Genomic DNA, 19,762 nt, shown 5'->3' with positions numbered 1-19,762 from the left:
GCAAGTTTTTCACTCCCTCTCTTGTTTCTCAGGCCTGCTTGTTTTCTTCACACAGGGACTTTCCCATGGAAAGTTTTCTCACACACAAGCCTAAAACTTCCAGGCCTATTGCTTGCACAGTTCTTTTATTGATCCCAATAATTCTATTTCCCAACAAGTGTCAACAAGTTTAACATGTGGTTCAGGTGCATGGCTCACATGATCACAGTAAAATTAAAGCTGATTTACTGTGATGGGAAAATTAAAACCTTCCATTTATTACGGTTACTTTTGAATGATTAAAGAGTAACCTGAAAACTTGGTAGACATAATTTAAAGGCTGTAAAAGTCACTAAAAGTAGGACCAGACCTGATATTCCATGTACAGAAATTTGTGCTCACTACCTTTGTTTAGGAAGTAAATTAAAAAATCACTTGATGACAGAATGCAATTGATGATGTGTATGAAATGAAGAGTGTCTGAGGATATCCAACATTTATAGTTTGAGAATTGATACTGTAAATGCAGAAGAGGCAACTTGAGAATTACCTGGTTGAATTTGAGGTGCTGCATTAACGGTAAAGAGGTTTCATTTACTTGTAGCTTAATATGATCAATAAATTCTAAAAGCTCCATATTTAATCAATTCTATTAACTTTAGGTACTGTGTATGCCTTTTGATGATCTGCCTTTGAAATCTTTTTCTTTGGTTTTATTCTTGACTGATTTTCAAGCTTATAATTTTTCCAGCAATGAAAAAGATTGAATTAAAAGGTCTCTGATAAGTGATATGTTGATATGTGTGCATGTGCTAGGACTGTATTGTAACTAAGATAATAGCAATGGGAGAAAAAATTGCAGGGAGAAGTAATCTTTTATTAAACTGTCTGATGTATGTTAATTTTAAAGTGAAGTATCAGGAAAACTGTTTCAAAAGGTTTTGCTGAACAGAACATCAAAATATGTCCTTTCTTATTTGTATGACTCCTGTATTAAGTTTGATTGCATAGGCAGCATGTTGCAATTGTATCCTGTTGTATATAATACAGATCTCTACAGTTTGAGTAGCCTGTAGAGAAAAAACCCAACTATGTGGAACTGCCTTGAAAAGACAATTATAAATGTGACATCTGTTATTTGGGGATTTTTTTGCATAACATAATTAACAGAGGTGGATGGAAAAGCTTTAAGGGATAAGTTTGGCATCAGATGCCAATGTACATTTTCCTCCAACAAGGAACTGGAGAATTCAAAACTGGTTTACAGAGGCAAGTAGTTAAGATTCAAAACATTTGGTTTATTTAATAAAGAATTAGTGTTTTGGGGATGAAAGTAATGATATTCTAAAGAAGTGGAATTGAGCAAGCTGAGTGTGCTTGCCTGCACATTCACAGTTACATGTAATTAAAAAAGGTGTATGAAACCACTTACTTGCCAATAACCACTTTAGGTTTTTCATATACCCTAAAACAATTCAGCACATGACAAAAGCCATTTCTTTTAATGTATTGTATTGCATTTCCCAAGCTGCCTTCCTCTATATTGAAAAATGTTTCTGTGTCTAATATTTCTTTATTATTGTTTTGCTTTCAGTTGATGGTTGCATTGACTGGTCAGTGGATCTCAAGACATACATGGCTTTGGCAGGTGAACCAGTCCGAGTGAAATGTGCCCTTTTCTACAGCTATATCAGAACTAATTATAGCATGGCCCAAAGCACAGGTCTTAGGCTTATGTGGTACAAAAACAAAGGAGATTTAGAAGAACCCATTATATTTTCCGAAGTTAGGATGAGCAAGGATGAAGATTCCATATGGTTTCACTCGGTTGAGTTGCAAGACAGTGGTTTCTACACATGTGTTCTAAGGTGAGTATTGTGTTAAAGTCTAAATAAGAATGTGGGGATTATTGGTTAATAATGTATGGAGTATTAGATATTGGTTAAAAAAATAATTTTAGCTATTAGAATTGAGATATTCATCCAGTTAATACATATTCATTTTTTTATTTTCATAATTACATATTTCACATAATGTTTTGTCTCAAAATTAGTTTCCCTAGTAATTATAGTTACCTCATCCAGTAGCTATAATTAATGTGCTTTCACTTAATTGCTTCTTTTTAAAATAAAACATTTGCAAGTACTCAATTTGCCATAAACCTTCAGAACTTGATACTTCTTAAATCATGAAGTATTTTGTTTAAGTACTGTTCTGTTTCACATTCTCAGAGTTATTAGAGAGTTACAGTTTGAATTATTCTGATGGGATCAGGCCATGGGGAGTTATAGTTCTGTCTGGTTTTAAAGAAATGTTTATTTTCATATACAATTATGATTTAGCATAAATTTAAGCAGACCTTGTTTGGTAAGGCACCAAAATGCATTTCTCAGAAGTATCTTGGAGCTGTTGGATGAGCCTTAAATTAAACATGTGCTGGAGCTCGTGACTTCCATCATGTAGATGTTGATGTCATCTCTATGCCTAAAATGAGAAGATAAAAAAAGAAGGACTTTTGAAGAATGAATGAATAAATATTCCTTAAATGATCAGTTTTGAATTAAAAGGAGTTTACAGATACTTTGGACGATTTGGTTTTAGACTATCGGGTTTCAGATAATAAGTTTGTTTCATCCTTGTCGGCTATTCCATACTAAAATTAGACGTTTGATGAATTAAATAACAAGTACTGCAGCAAATAACAGCACTGTTCAGAACCCAGAATTTGCTCTCTGTCCATCTCTGCTGAGTCATGCTGCCTCAGCTGCCTCAGACTATTTTGATCCTGAAGAATGCTACTGAAATCAAGGATTGTGCCCTGGAGTGTGGTGGTTTATACTGGGCCAATGTCCTGTTTAAATATTGGATATATCTGCCAAACTCAGCAGTTGGATTGTGTTGAGGCCTTTTGAGTTTTTCTTTTATCAGCTGCTCTGTCAGAGGTTGGGTGTGATGTGAACTTCCTGATTTCAAAATGTTATGGGAAGATGGTGATTTATATGTTTCAATGGAGCTGTGCTTTTTTCATAAGAAATCACTGTTGTGATAATCAAGTTACTAGTTTAATACTCTGAAACATTTTAATGCAAATACCTTGTGAAAAATAAAGAATTGATCTTAGATCAAATTCTGGAACATACTTTTTTTCTGGGAAATTTCAAAACTCTGCTCATTTACATGACAAAGTAGTTTTGGTAACAAATGGGCAAGTTTTTGAATAATTCATGGCTTCTTCTCATTTTCAGCTAAAAACTGTATGACATGCTTCTTGGAAGGCATTACACAGCAACAAGATCTTCCTTGTCAGTTATGCAGTTTCCTTGCTTTGACTAGAACTTTCCTGTATAGTTACAGATATTTTTGCCTTTTTCAGATTTATGTCAGAGTGCAGAATAATATGTGTAGTGGTTAAAGATAAAAGACTGTATTTCTTCCTTTGCTGAATTAATTTTTTCTTCCAAAAGCATGGTAATGAATGCTTGCTGTTATTGTTTATGAAACCATAGAAGCCTTAAAATAGCTGAGGATGTAGCAATAGTAACTGATTTTAATTTCATTAAAATTGAGCTATGTAAAACATAATGTTCTGAAATGTGATCACACTTCTGTGGGAGACTATCCACACCATTAACTGTGTAATTTCAGCTTTATTAATCTATTTTTTTTTGAGAGGGATAAGCAGATGTTTGCATTTTAGTCATTAACCAGGATCACCTGCTTTATGAGAATTAAGAGGTCACAAATGAGAGCAGTCATGTTAGAATATGATTTTATTTTCTAGAAGCATTAACAATCTCTGTTACAAATGCCATCTTTTGTAGACTGAATTAGCAGAGACTGGTAGATAGAACTTGATGCAATGGAAATGAAAATGTGACTGTCTCCATCAGTGTGCAACACAGGGTTTAGGGTTGCATGCACAGCTGAGTGGTTTGGTTTGGTAGCTGAAAGAAAAAAATTGGGGAGGAAAATGCTTTTGATTCAAGATAAATTTTAAACTTTTTCTCAACAAAGAAGTTTTCATTCAGATTCTTTAAAAGAAAATCAGAAGCAATTCAATTCTAAATTGATGTCTTCCTAGACACTCATCAGGGATGTGTGAAGCCCTGGTGCAACTCGCTGTGTTGTCCAAAGCATGAAATCCCACATTTGCATGTCCCACTGCCCAGGCTGTGCTGAGTTCCACCACTTCAAGTCTCTTGCCTTAGAACTGTTCTGTCTGTTATTTATGCTTGTCTTTGCAAAAAGGCACAAGGGGGTGAGATGCTTAGATGTGGTGCTAAGGCCAAGTGGGATGAGAGGTCCTGGTCCCAGAAGTTCATGGGTTGAAAGGAAGGACACTGTCTTGATCTGGGAAGTCAATAGTGAGAGCTTTGTTAATTTACTCTCCCCCAATTTGTTATTTTTTTCCCAGTCAACACAAGATGACAGATAAGAAAACTGTATGGGGAAAATGTCAACTGTACTTTTCACTGAATTTCTTATTTGTTGAAGTGTTTCTTCTCAATTCTAAAAAAAAAAAACCAAAAACCAACCTGTTTTTCAAGAAGCTGCATTTTCTAGTTGCTCACATGTGCTTGTAGGATCAAGGCATGACTATCAGTGAAGCAGTGTGAAGGAATCTTTCAGAAGCCACTTGAAAAGGGTGGGTATGAGCAGGTGAAGGATAGGCTACTATGACAGTGATTTGGAATGGGTAAAAATTAAATGTGTCAGTGAATTATTATACAGAATTGCCGTTTCAATAATCATAATGTCTGTTTTGTAAAAGAACCTGTAATACTAAATAAAATTAAGGAGTATTAGATCAACCCTTATAAATGAGGTTGCTTCTCCAGACTGAAGAGATTTGATATTATAATTTAAATGTTACCTCTCATGTATTAACCAATTAAACATGATTCCATAGACAGGTGTGGGGGTGTGTGTAATAGGAGGATTATTGTTGCATTAAAACCTATTTCTCCCTTCTCAAAATACATTTTGGCATTGAGCTCACACTCAGATGCAAACTGAAGTGTGATATTTTTCTCTAGTGCTAAGCATATTAAAAGGTCTTGATTCTGCAAGGACTTTTAAAAGAGTGCAGAGTTGAGCTGTGTTAGGTAAGCCATGTGAATTCCATGGATCTTCTTTGTCCTTGGATGCCTTTTCTGTGTCAAATCAGGGATATTGCTGCTTCATCCAAAAGGGATCCTAAGTAATGGATAGCTGTGTATTTCATTGCAGTTCCCAGGTAAATGCTGCAAGGTTTGTATCATGACTTTACTGCCAAGTGTGGAAATGCTCTGTTCTGGAGGTACATACCCTGGATATGCCATTAATCTTTCAGCACCCAGCAATGCTACTTTCAGATAAAGCTGTTGGCATTTCTTTTATGGAGGTTTGGTGGTCTGGGATTTTCACATCAGCACTCTGGATTGCAGCTTCTTCACTGAAGGATTCAGAGATGAGCACATCAAAACCAAACATGGGAATTACACTCAACCTAAATGCATAAGGTGGCCCTAAAGTTCTGAATATGTAGGGCAGTCTTTTGCCTGATCATGATCTGCTTTTGCTGTCTGAACAGATACATCTGTTTTTCTGTGTTAAAAGCCTGTTTTTTAAAGGCAGAATGAGAACTGGGCCAACTTAGATCATCTTCACCTGGTGAAAGAAGAGAAGATGAGCTGGGGAAGAAATCTCAGCAGAACTTAGCATAAATTTGCCCTCACGTAGGGATTGCTCATGGAAATCTTCTTCTAACTAGGCTCAGCTCCAAAAAAACCTGTAGTGAGCATTTAAAGAATGAAACCAGTAGGAGTAAAAACATAAGTCCCTATTTGCTGTTAATTAATTGTTAGTGAAATAAAATAACTTGATTCCCGTAATATGATTCAGGAGGGTAGAAAATCTGAGCCTCAAGAGGGTGCAGGGAAGAAGGAGAAAATTTGTGGTCACCAAACTGGCTAATGAAGCTAAGTCTTGATTTTTGTACAGGATGCAGAATAACAAGGGAGTGAGGGCCTTGAATGCTGTAGGGGAATAAGCTTGCAGGTCTCTAATACCAGCATTTGATGCCAGACAACTGCTGACAAATCAAGTTGGGAAATCTGTGTATTCTTCTTCCATTGCTGTATCCCTGTGAACACAATTCTTAATGGAGAGCAGCGTTGCTATGGACATGCACAGAGGAATTGAGCCTTTGCTGAGCCATTGGTGAACTATTGAGATACCACTTTCTGAGCAGTAATAAAATAGAACAATAGTAGATTTTAAGCCTTCTGGCTTAAAATGTCTGTGGAGCACATGACCAGCAAATCAAAATCAGATTTAGACAGCCTGGAGGGGCTGGCAGTAAAGTCTGCAGCACAACCTCTGTGCTCTCACTTCAGAGGGTGTTAGGCAGGGGTCAGGGGCTTGTTTCAAGTGCCTGCCTGGACTGCAGTATGCACTGTCAGCCCAGAAAAAACTTCATCCTTTCTCTGAATGCTGAAAGTCTGGCTTCTGAGCAGCATGAAAAAAGAGGTGTTTTCAGATCCAAACAGAAATGTTGGACTAAGTCATAATGTGAAAATATGTGGGGGTATGGTCACTTTCTCTGCAGCCATCTCTTGTGATTCTTACAACATGTGTTTTAAAGCAGTTCTTCATTTTGTTGATGGCAATACAGAATGTTTCACGTGCTTTGGCTTTGCTCAGCATTCAACTGCTCGTGACAAAGGTGATTTTGTATCTCAAACCCCGGTGGATGCAGTGTTGTAATTCCAGTTTAGCCATAGAATACCATCTTACATATCTATTACTGGCAAGTGCTTTATTTCCCCATAGACTATTACTGTATCCTGCAGCTGTAGGAGAGAAGATCCAACATGCAGAAAATGTGCAGCAAGATTGATTTATTTATTTTACAAACTCTTTTATAGACGTTTTCTTCACAGTCTAATTGGACAAAGGATCAGCCACCCCTTGGGGTGATTGGCTAAAATCCTAAAACATCCACTGTCAAAATATTTTTCTACTGTACCATAAACAAAGCTTTGCAAGGTCACGGGTGTTCATAGTTTATAGAACTCTGCTAATATCTTCGTGAGAGAGAAAAGTATCCCATGGGCTTAGAAAGAAGCAAGAAAATTCTTGCTAGCAGCAATATTGTATCCACAATAGACTTACTCTGGAAAGATCTAAAGATGATACTTTCTTGTGGACTAGTGTCTTTAATTATTGGATATCCAAGATGAGCACGTCTAAGTAGCTGATGGATTACGTATCTCATAGTTACCTCTCAGACTTGCACACTGGTATGTGATCAGCTTTCCTGTACAGTCCCAGACATGACTGTAGAAGCAGCAACATCTCACATTTGGAGCAAGTGGATTCAGCATGGCACAGGCTTTCCAGGCTCTGTATGATACTAACATTAAATGCCACACATTAAAAGTGTGTGACATTTCCCACAATAAAATTGACTGATTCTGTATAAACAAAATCCCTGTGAGATATAGTATTCAATACTTGAATTCAGTGCTAGAGCAGATACATTATAAAGTCAGTATGATTCATGATAAAATAAATTTTTTTGAGGTTTTATCACTGAGATACAATGTTTTGGCATTATCAAAATGCAGGGGAAAGTGGAATCAGAATGCTTCTACATTTGTATCTAAAATTGTGTAGAAACTGATGGTGCTCCTGCAAATCATTTTGATAAGATTGTCTTTATTGAGAGAAATCAGTTCTATCTATTCTTTGCAGAAAAACAAAGATTTGTTTCTCTTCCCTGGTGATATGTATATTTCTTCTCACTCACCCTCCTCCTCTAAAGCTTTAAAAGAGAAATTATTCATCCTCTATTACTCTGAAAAACAATGTTTACAGTTGATGAGAAGCTGCACAGTCAAGGCTTCAAGCAGAAATATCCATGTTGCTTTGTGGTTGGAGAGCATCCAGTGGCTTCCCTGTTGCAGTAGCATGGACAAGAATGAGAATATTGTGTATCCTTCAGTTTTCCTAAGAGTGAAATCCCAGATTTAGCTACTTTTAAAATCACTGACCTTACTTTGTAGCCTCTACAGGTTGTCATAACAAAGCTCCGTGTGCTGCAGTGCCTCAGTAATGTTTCAGCTCACAGTGACTGGTTGCTCCTGAAGTGCCTTCCCTAGTGGGCTTCAAACCTTGCCTAGAGGACAGAAAGGAAGCAGAATGGAGGGACTATGTCCTCATGCAGTCAGACTTTGCCTGCTGAGATGTTTCAGCCCCCCTCAGCCATCTCCTCTCCAACATGTCAGGGAGTTTTCATTTCCCTTCTGTTCTTCAAATAACAGTGAGAATGTGCTTACCCAGGTATCATTCCTGTTGGAATCCCCATCGAGCCATCTGTAACTACAACACGTCAGTAGAAAATGTTGTCTGTGTCCTGTGAGTGGACAGACAAAGGGAAGGTTTCCTGAGGAAATCCATCATGCCCAAAGTAGAAGATGACAGACCCATAGGAGGTTAAACTGATATTTGGTAAGTGAAGGAGGACAATTTCTTCTTTTCTGGCCACCACTGAAGGGAAGGCACAGCCAGGAGGACTTGGCTGCAGGACTCAAACAGTTCACATTGCAAGGACATTCACTTCATGATTCTTTCATTCATTGTATACCCTGTGAGACAATAACTGATCCACTGGTTTTCCTGCTCAATTGCCTGTGTACAAACAGAGCAGGACCTGCCTTTCAACACTGCATCTGCAAAATAGGACTTATGTGCCAAACTAAGGATGTACTCCACAGGTTTTATTCCCACAGGCAACAAAATCACTGAGGTTTAGCAACGCAGACAAGTCTGATGGGTGTCTTGAATGCAATTTTTGTTTCCTGTGCTAGGTGTCTAATAAAAAAAAGCATAGAGGAGTAGATACACTAGTCCACATGATGTGTGTTTTGGAAGAAATAAAGGAGAAAGTGTTCAGTGCTCTCAGAAACAGGGTATCACAAATGCAAAATTGTTGGAAGGGGGATTTCTTAATACTGACCTGAGAGCATGTCGTTTGTAATGGGGCTTTTCAGTAAGACGATGTGATTTAACATTAATATCCAAGTTCTAATAGAAAAGTATTAGGAAATAAATGAAAATGGCTTAGTCACTTGTAGTAGCTAACTTTAAAGCAACTTGCTGCCTTCTAATTTTTAAGGACAAGGAAGGAATTTTCCCTCAGAGGAAACCCAGCCAATTACAGGATTTCTTCTGCTGGAACAGGGTGTCTGAAGCTAACAGAGACCACATAGTTCATGACCTTAGGGTTGATATGCTGCAGTAACTTAGTGTTCTTTTGGCTTCTGCATTTCTTCTGTGTTCTGTATTGTGTTTTCATATATTCACTTCTAACATTTAATGACTAACATCAGTGAAAAGTTTAAAAAAAAACCCCAAACCCAAGGAACACTGTAGGCCTATGTGATTCAACTTAAATGTTGGGAGATTTTCTCTTGTGTCTGGGTAGTCCCTGTTGTAACGACTGACTGGTGATTTGCTTCTCAGTTACATCTATCACAATGCAGAGGTCATTGGCACCTGTGCATGTGTGTGTGAAGGCAACCAGAAAGGAAATAGCTCCCCTGACCCTAACCATGTATGAATCAGCTGGCTGTCACTTATTATTCTTCTTTCATAAGACGCACATCCTGACATTTTTATGTCACATTTCCCTTTTAAGATGATGTCCAAATTAAATTTAAACTTGGAGCTAAGCTTTGGTGAGAGAGACCCAACTGTGAGATGTTCTACCCAACTGCCATATCAAAACATCTTTTCTTCTTCATCCCAGGATCAAGAAGTACAAAAATTCTCTAAACATGGCTAAACTCACAGTGAGGAGTACAGGTCTTGCTTTTAAGTGCCTCTGGTGAGAACTAGATTGTAGACAGGTGACTTGAGGAGACATTCCTGCTTATCTATTTTTCAAGCCGTAATTAATATGAGCCTTTTAAAGTTATCTTTCAGTGACTTTGCTCAGAAGTTTTTTCTTTTGAATAGAAAGGGTATAGCCTTTCTTCACTGTAAAACATGGCCCTCTGAGACATCCAGTATGTTTTAGTCAAGCTCAAATTGTCTTGTTTCTAGTGAGTCTTATGTAGAGATTGGATCTCAGGAGGAAAAAAGTGCATAAAGAATAAAAATTCTTGATGAGTGATGGGTTAGTTCCACACAGATACTTCTTCTGCTTGAAGGGAATGGGGCCTTAAACAGTACCTCTGTCTGGATTCACCACCTCTTCCTCTGCTGGAGGAGGTAGAGATAATGTAAGTACACTGGATTTGTAACATTGTGCTGGTTTAGCACTTAATTTCTGAGATCATACTTCCATGGTGTTATTTTCTTTTCCTAGGGGGATCTTGAAAATGTGTCAGATGCTAAAGGAAAGGTAACATGCAACTAGGATTTCTCCTTTTCAGGCATAGGAGTTGGTATTAGAATAACAATTGTAACAGCAACAAGAAAGCAAAATACAGGACAGGAGTGTTTGGAGCAGAACCAAGGCCAGGTACCACACACAACCCACAGAATCACTGCACCTCTTGGCCTTTGGTTCAGGGGGCACCTACAGCACTGTCAGCCTGTTCCTCTTTGGGTATTGCTCTCTTACTTGACAAATTAATAAGAACTAAAAATCAAAAAAATTTCAAGGGTCTCTGATTTATAACCTCTGGCTGTCATTTGCACAGCAGGAAATTGATCTTTTCCAGACAATGACTCCAAACATGTAGGAGTTAGTGGGAGTCACTGAGAAATAAGTTAACACTTGAGTGAAACCTTGGAAGAGTAAGTAATATATGCTGGCCGGTGAACATACATTACAAGGGAGAGAGAGTTTTCAGTAAGACAAGTCCCTAGTACCACAAGAACCACTTCATGTTAGGGTGGCCAGAAGGGCTTCTCCCATGACGCACGTTCTGTTATGCTAATCTATCCCAGTTTGGATTCCCCGGTTGGCTGTTAGCCTCTACCCCTCATCACTCCCCCAGAGCTTCCCCATTGGTCCCCGTTCCCTAGTCCTGGCTTTTCCGCACTCCTGGATAAAACTGTGAGATTTAGGATCATGTTTGTAATTGCCTCTGCAACCTTTGACAGTGTAGAAGCAATAAATGCTCCTGCCGGAGCGCACAACAAATGCCCTTCTCGACTCTTTGCTACCGACTGTAACACTGAACCCACCCGTGTGTCTGGGGGGTACGTGGGACCCCACAGGGCTGGGCAGGGACAGTATTAGTAATAACCTGTTTGTTTTTAAGATGTTACGTTTGTGTGATATGAAAAAAACAGTGATGATAAACAACTCATTTTTCTTTAAGCAGATCATCAAATCACGACCTTGGTAACCATTGTGTGAACTGTAAAATTTGCACAGGAATAAATTTATAAAACTCTCGTGAGGTGAGAGGAAAACAATCAAATGCTCAATTAAGTCTAAGAGCTGATAAAACAGCACATTTATAGAGTAGTCAGTAGTGGATCTGGTTGTGCATTAATGCTTCAGATGGACAAAGATGTTTGGTGCTGTAGTTACTGTTTGTTGGAGGTTAGGATTTTTCTCTTTTTTTCCTTCTTTCTCTCAGGGAATTTTTTCCCATTTTTTGCCTAAGAGATGATAACGACCTGTTGTAACAGCTAGATTTTGCTTAGCAGGCTGTAGCTCCCTGAGAGCTCAGCGAGGGTTACCTAGGGCAATGCGACCCGTCGCATCCCGCAGTCCATTTCCGATGGCCCCGCCATCTTGCTCTGGTCAGCTATCAGCGTTACAGCCAGTGATGACAGAGGAGGTGAGAAGGGTCTCCCACGAGGATAAGAGATGACTTTAATCATGTCTTGAACTGGCAGCCCTCAGAGGCAGAGAGACTTCATGGTCTGGGCGCGTGGGGGGTTTTGTCAGGGGCCCAGGGGCGGTCCCTGGGCCGGGTTGGGGTACAGGAACCAATAGGGAGAGCCTGAGGGAGTGGCCAAGGCTAAGGGCAGGGGGGAGCAGGAAGGGGAACATGGCATCATGAAAGCAGTGGGTTAACAGGGTACCACAACGACTGGTATGCAAGAGAGACAAAAAAAGTGGCCAGGGTGGGGGGAAGGGTGCAGCTGGCTACTGTCTTAGCTGGGGGCTTTTCTCTTGGGAAGGGCAGAGATACCACGAGATTTTGGTGGGGGGGATGAGGGGCTGGGCTCAGCTCCTCTTGCTCTCTCGCTCTTGGATCAGAGGGGAATGGTCAAGTTGCTGCTGTTGCACAGAGAATTGTCTGCCACTGCAGAGTCCAGCCCCTGTACTGCTTCTTCCTTACTGTGGGTGACCCTTTGCTCATAGGAGTGGCCATTTGAACTGGGACCTTATTAACACCTGATTGCACTGGAAAGGAACCTCACCATCTACTCCAGTGACTCAGGGGAAAAACCTGGGACCCTGAACCCCTCCCCCTTCCTGGAGGTTGCATCTTCCCACCTGTGTGCAGCAGCTGCTTGCAGAAACCCGTCTGCTACTGTCCAGCTCTGGTGTTTTCTGCCGCTGCCTTGGGCTTTTTTGCTACACTTTAACTCAGCATCCCTTGCCCACCAGAACACTCTGCGGCTGCTGCTACGGCTGTGAAGTTTCTGCTACATTTTGTTTGCCACCCTGGGGTGTGCTCTCCTCGGCCATCCCAGCCGCCGCTCCGAGGTTCCTGCTGCAGCCCATTTCGCCACCCAGAGAGGCCCCGGGCCCGCCTGCCCCTGGGGGTTTGTAAAGGAAGCCCCTTTCCCATCCCTTCCGCCGGCCCGCCGCCATTACCCGCGTGCAGAGACAGCCGAGCTCGCGGCACAGCGCCCCCTGCAGGCGCGGGGGAACCATCGCACCCGCCCTGCCCGGCCGGGAGCCGCCAGCGCCCCTGCCGGCTGCGAGCGGAACTGCACCCGAGGGGAAGGTGCCGGCGGCCGAGAGAGGCTGGCGCTGGGCTCTGGCTCTGTTTGTTGTTGCTGCCGGGGCTGTTTGTTTGCCTTGTTATACATATATATATATGTGTGTGTGTGTGTGTGTGTGTGTGTGTATGCAAAGAAATGTTATTCCTCTTCCCATATCTTTGCCTGAAAGCCCCATAATTTCAGAGTTATAATAGTTTGGAGGGAATGGGGTCATATTTTTCCATTCCAAGGGAGGTTCCTGCCTTCCTTGGCAGACATCTCTCTTTAAAACCAAGACATTGCTGTTGTTGCTCTAACTCAGAATGAGCAAAGATGAATGTACAGGTTGATCTATCCAATCCTGCAGTCAGTGAGCCAATAAAAATGTCATTAAAACAGCCAGAGTGTTCACGGACATGGAGAGAGAGATCTAAGCCTGAGGTGTGCTGTTCCCTGAGTACTGCTTTGATAAATACGCTTCCCAGCATTTGGATCTACCGCCGAAGTCTTAGAATGTAATAAAAAACCCAGTACAATGAAAAATTAATCTGTAAGGGGAAAAAAACCTAGTGTGAATCCTCTTGTATAAATATGCAATTCAAAATTAGGTGGGGTTTTTCAATCTACTAGATATAAAATATTCAACCACATTTCTGCCTCCTTCCTCTTTATAAGAAAATCAATAAATGGGGTGGCTGGGGGAGATTCTGAGCATGTTAGAGACAAAATTGTTTTACTTGCCTCTTTTAGCAAACCACCCTCAATTAGCAGAAACACAAATGCAAAAAAAAAAAGGGGGGGGGTTTTCAAAGTTGTATTTACTCAAATTTGAATTCAGCCTTAGGGCTGCTTAATTGTCTTGAATCCAAAACAAGATGAAAAATAATTTAGGGACTGAGACTCCAATTTCAAATGTCCATATCCATTTCTTTATATCCTCCCTCTTTCCCTCTTGTCCTTGCTTCGAAGTCCAACCAAACACAGTTTTGCTTGCTTTTGTTTTGAGACCTGTTAAACTCCCTTGGTTCTCCCTCTAGTTTTCTACTGGGTTTGAAGCTGGCTTCAGTTTGTGGTTCAGAGCCAGCTCCAGGTGGCCTGGGGATTACAGATGCCTTGCCACCAGAACAAAGGAAATTGCTTTGTGAACTCTGGCAAAGCTAAGCCCTTCTTCCAATTGAGAGAGTAGGCCCAGTGTGTAACTATTCCCTTGAAATAGAGAATTACAGATCTTAGTTTCAGCAGGAAAATATAAGACAATTTTTCTTTGCACTGTGGATTGGTTCTTTCTTTTCTTCCCTCTTCCTGTTCCCCATATGACCACTGCTACTTCTTACAGAATTGGAATCCATTAGAAATCAACTCCTGTGGAAAATGAATGGTTTGGAGATGTTTTAGAAAAGACAAATTATCAAAAGATCCACTTTGAGACCCATGGGTTTATTTCCTTTACATGTATGTGGAAAATATCGCGTGACAGGTTCATGTGGGTTCCAACATTCTCTACTTAGATACAACTCTTCTTACCTGGCCTCACAATACTAAGATCACCACTGGAAGCTCTCTAGTATCTTCCTCATCCACCAGGAAGTTGCTTGTTTTTCATTCCTTTTGGCCACTGTTTCTGACAGCAAAGCCCAGGTTACCTGTAGCTTTGTTGATGTTATTTATTGTTCTTCTTGTGTCTGGCTTTCCTCATTAAAAATGGCCGTGTAACCTTTCCTGCCAGCCAGAGACTGCTGGGAGCACTGACCTCCCCCACCAAGCTCCATGACCATGTACTGAAAACAAAAGTGGATCCTCCTTTTTATAATTCATAGGCCATCTGTTTAGCTTCTGAAAGAAGAAAAGCAAAAATGTGGGCTTTGTGCTAGTTTATCTATATACCTCTACCCAAAAAAAAAAAAAAAAAAAAAAAAAAAAAAAAAAAAAAGATGTAAAATACCCTTACCATAAACAACTTAAATACAGCTCATGAAAGAAAACACTTGTGGACACAGGGGTCCTGAAAACAATTGGAAAAAAAGAACTGGATGCCTTCCCAGCACAGCAGCTTTATGGGCTTCCTGAGAGAACTCTGTAGGTGAGCTCCCATCAGTGCCCTGTGTGGCCAGGACCACCCTGTTCCTGTCTGTTTGCCAGGTGGTAAAAACAATGCTGTACCAATCCTCTTTGTGATCCCCCTCCTGAGTTCTCCCTCAAGCTGTCACATTTAGAGGGCCCCTTTATGCCTCCAGACCCCACAAGGCAGGGAAGACAGCAAGAAAAAATCAGCACCGATGCATCAGCTGCTCAGAGAACTGAGAGATTAAATCTAACCCCCCAGCCCTGGGGAACAGCTTGCCCAGCACAGGGAGGAATGGCTCATGACGTCAGCAGACTTCAGCTCCCAGACTTCTTCCTCAAAACTGAGAAAAACAGCGAGGCTGATCAAACTACTGATTCCTTTTGCACGGGATTGAATTATCACTGTTTTGCAGAGCTGACTAGATTAGTGGAAGACTCTTCAGTCACTGACATTCCTACAGAAATTGCCCTTTTCTGGATTACCAGCAGTAGCAGTAACGCAAGTGGCTGGTGAAGAAGCATACATGAAGCTTTCAAGTCTATTGCTTTTTGCTTAGTGAGGGCTCTCTTCATCATGAGCCTGAATAGATTTATTGTCTCGGTCATGGAGTGTGAACAAAAGTGATAGTACTCACCAGGCACTTAGTTTCCTCAATTCTACTCAATTCTAATTGTAACTAATGAAAAGAATACTACATTTTTAGGTTGTGGTTCCAGGAAGTGTTTTAAATAGAAGTAGCCTCCAGCACTGTTCAAAATACAATCTAAATAATGCAAGATTGTTAGGAGAAAATACAGCACTATTAAATAACACCAAGTAATGGACAACTATTCAAAGTAATTATTTTTTGTTAGCCTGGATCATTATTACTGAGTGCATGTGACCTTACTTGCACTCAGTAATACTTGTAGTCATGCAGGAAAGCTAAATAATCATTACTGATTCATCACTATTGATTATACTGAGTGGTTGTATCCATATTTTTGATTTTCAGTGCTGTATTAGGAAGCATTGAAACTCTCAAATATGTTTTGTTTTCTTCCTACAAGAAGGGTCACCCTTTTCAAAAGCTTATTTAGGGGAAAGTTGACTTCTTTTCCCTAAATTATATAAGCCCACCCCAAATGATGGATTGTTTTTAGTCCAGAGAAATTTTCTTTCAGGTTAAATAATATGTTTCATGCAGTTTGTGAGAATGAAACTTTATTATAGACTCTCAACCGAAATACGTCATGTCAGTGTGCAAAGTGAGCCTTTTCAATCAGAGGTGAGGGAATGGACAAAATATCCACTAATTTTATTACACAGATATACAGGTGGCATTTTGAGGAGAAGTGAGTAGGAAGGACGAAGTCTGTGGTTTTGCTGAATACATAACACTAATGATGCTGAAAATCGGATGTTTCTGAAGACTGCCTCCTGATTTGCCTTGCAAATGGCTCTGTCTGCCAATACCTGCGCATGCCACACCTTTGACGAGAACCCATTTGCAGTGTTTTGCCAGCACTTGTTCAGCATGAAGCTTTGGGCTCTGGTGAAGTGTCCCTGTAGACCTTTTTATTTTCCTCCCAACTACAGGCTCACTTGACAGAAGGAAATGTAAGAGAAGATTTGTCATGGAGCATGCTGGACTTTATTTTAGTAAAAAGCACTGTCCTGGGTCTAGTTGGTGGGAGTGAGCAGCCAGCGTCTTTAGTATCAGGGTGTGACTGATGGATCATTTTCCAGGTGCACAGGGCACCCTCTGGTCTTAGCTAAATTAGTTTGCAGCAGAGCTGTGATGGAGGAGTGGCAGTGGCAAAGCCAAGATACCTCCCACAAGAGGTCTCCGTAGCTCCCTTCAATGGGATTAACCGCCTAGCATGACTGGTTTGCTCCTGGCTTTTTTGGTTGTGGCACAATCAATTAAAATGACAGAATGACACACAATGGGAGGAAGAGCCCTGGTATACTGTGGGTTTTTCTCCATGGCACAGGGTGAGGGGCAGAGCTGGCAGCCTGGGCTGCAGCTGCCTGCCCAGAGTGCAAATGCCCCACAGTATGTTAGCGTATGTATTTGATCGCCCTGTTAAAGCTTCAAGGCTGAAGAAGTCTAATTTAATCCTGATTTCATGATCATGTGGAATGGGAACAGAGCTGGTTGTGTTTATTCTTCCCTAATATTAAGAATAGCTGTCAGGATTATTTGGGTTCTTTGGTACTCCAGGCCCCAGCAGTCACTGCACTGTGGCCAGAGACGGATCCTGGAGAGCTGGTTTTTGTGACAGGAGTTGTGGCCATGGACAGTCCGTGCTGGAGCAGGGGAAAACGTGAGGAGAAAGAGGTGGCAGGGAGATGTTATGGACAGACCACCACCCCCCAGCCCCACCCCTGCACCACTTGGGGAGAGAGAGGTAGAGAAGGAAAAAGAAGATGTGAGTGGAAGGTGTTTTAGCTTTTTCATCTTTCTCACCATCAAACCTATTATAATTCGCAATTAATTAAAATATTTCTTTTCCAAGTGAAGTCTGTTTTGCCTGTGACAGTAATGGGTGAGTGGTCTCCTTGTCTTTTTCTTGACCCATGAGCTTTTTCATTTTATTTTCTCTTCCCCATCCCATTGAGGGGAGTGAAGGGAGAAGTTGGTGGGAGGCTGGCAGCTGGTCCAGGTCGACCCACAGTATCATGTGCTGTAGAATTTTGTACAGTGGTTCCTTCTAGGGAGAAGTCCATCCTGCATGATGTGCTTTAACATCCATCTCATAACCCTTCTTCTCAAACATATAGCACTGCACACTGGAGTGAAATCTCCTGAAGATGGGAAAGAACAAGGATGAGGAGAAGTGTAGGGGGCATACAGAGGAAACGGGACAATATATCCTGACCAACATTTGAGGTGCCAACAGATTCCTGTGTTCATAGACTTGCGAGCTTGAAATATCTGCTGTGCTGGGTTAGATCACTTTTCAACAATATTTCTACAAAGTTCTTCATAGTCTTCAGAGTCAATCAGAAGTGAGCCTTTATGTTTCCTAGTAATTCCTCTGTGCTGGAAATGCGCAGCATGGCTGTCAGTATTTGAATGTGTCACTCAAGTGTTTGTGAAAATGGGAGCTTAACAAAGAAACTTACTGTGCCGAAACAAACATGATGAAAAGAAGGCAGGATAAATGAAACCATCTTTCTATCCCTGCAGAAACTCAACGTATTGCATGAAGGTGTCCATGTCCTTGACGGTAGCTGAGAATGAATCTGGGCTTTGCTACAACAGCAAGATCAGATATCTGGAAAAATCAGAAGTCACTAAGAGAAAGACAATCTCCTGTCCTGATACTGAGGATTACAAAACAGCGAGTCAAGAGCCAGATGTGGTGTGGTACAAGGTAACTATTGCAGTCTTATTGCTATTGTGCTGAAACTGTACAAAACTTTCACTTTTCAGTCTGAGGCTTAGAGCTGGCTTTCTCTGAGGCATCAGTGGTTTGTGACTGGCCTGGAGAGTGTTCTCCCAGTGGTAAAATTACCCAGCATAGTTGTCGTCCAGCAGAAATCAGTATCAATGAGGATGTTCTGTGAGAGAGCTCACAGGGCTTCTCTATCAGCAGTACCACATTCCCAAACCACAGTGCCTCTGTACCAGTTTGTACCTGGGTGTGGTGTTTCCTTGCCTGATACTGGAGTAGAAACAAAGGGAGGCACCTGCAAGGGAGCCAAAGGCGTATCGGCGCTGCCAGCTTCAGTTGTGCTGCCCAATTAATTTTATGGAGTCTGTCGCGTAATTTCACCAAGGCTTGTAAATTTTTACCAAAGTCTGCTGGAGTCTACAGAGAAGTCTGCTGAGGTTCATTGAGTAACTGTAGTGAAGTCAGTTAATTTTAACTGAAGTCAGTTAGATACTTTTACTACTTGCCGGGTAACTCATCTGACTGTGCCTGTCAAGTATTACACACCACTTTCATCAGCAGATGTATTGGTGATGTGTTTCTGTAGCTCTCCAAGAAAGCAGGAGAATGAGTAAAATATGGATTGGCTGGCAGACATCAGGTAGTGAGACCACAGCAAGGTCTGGCAAATTTTGCCTGTTGTCTGGACTTGGATCAAAGTCTGATATTTGAAAAGCCCTCAAGTATCAGTTGATAGAATAAAGTTGAAGAATAAAGAGCTGAGAGTCAGAAGGAACCAGAAATAGTTGGGCAAGAGGAACAGTTCAGTGAGAGCTGCAGAAAACAGAGTTTGGATTGTAGGAGTTTAGGATAAGCTTGGTTCAGGTCATAAAGACAGAAACACACAAACTAGTTAAATCCTAAATTTGGAGTGCTTGATTTGCCAGCCTTAATAACATTCTTTAAAGACAATTATTTTGTATGAAATAAGTACTATGGGCAGACCAGCAGATTTTTTTCCTCCTTAGCAGGTTGCAGCAGAAAAGAGCAATTGTAAAAGTTGTCATTTATTTCTGGTTTTTTTACAGAAATCTCACGTTATATCTTACAGTAACAAAATGTGTGCCATAACCCGCTGTTAGTGTGAAAAAAGTTTTTCTTTCAGCAGTTGAAGCTCTTTCTCTCAGCATATGGGTTGATATCTTCAATGCTGTTCATATGTCAAATATATGTGTTTAGTTAATCATAGAACATCCTATGTTGGAAGGGGCCCACAGGGATCATTGATTCCAGTTCCTGGCTCTGCACAGGAAGTCTGAAATCTCAGCAAAGAGGATACTGGAGAGAAGCTGCTTCTTGCCCTCTCTGCCTTGGTATTACTGAACACCAGATCACTGAAGATCTCCATTTGTTGCAAATACACACTGAAAAATAGTCTGGCAGAAATGATCTTCAGCTATCATGGAGCAGA

General features: G+C 40.9%; 1 protein-coding gene across 9 annotated transcripts in view; it reads left to right on the top strand.

Moving 5' to 3' along the window:
• Window positions 1–19,762, top strand: part of IL1RAPL2 (interleukin 1 receptor accessory protein like 2) — a 390,566-nt gene that overhangs the window by 202,598 nt on the left and 168,206 nt on the right. For all 9 annotated transcript variants that reach the window (XM_069015265.1, XM_069015263.1, XM_069015267.1 and 6 more), the window contains 2 exons: window positions 1,574–1,847; window positions 18,105–18,291. In XM_069015265.1, coding sequence (XP_068871366.1) covers window positions 1,574–1,847; window positions 18,105–18,291 — 461 coding nt within the window. The remainder of the gene's footprint in view (window positions 1–1,573; window positions 1,848–18,104; window positions 18,292–19,762) is intronic.

The sequence above is a fragment of the Aphelocoma coerulescens genome, chromosome 4A (genome assembly GCF_041296385.1).
Source record: "Aphelocoma coerulescens isolate FSJ_1873_10779 chromosome 4A, UR_Acoe_1.0, whole genome shotgun sequence".
In the NCBI taxonomy this organism is placed as follows: domain Eukaryota; kingdom Metazoa; phylum Chordata; class Aves; order Passeriformes; family Corvidae; genus Aphelocoma; species Aphelocoma coerulescens.
The sequence above is the reverse complement of the archived record's forward strand: the minus strand, read 5'-3'. Positions and strand labels throughout refer to the sequence as shown.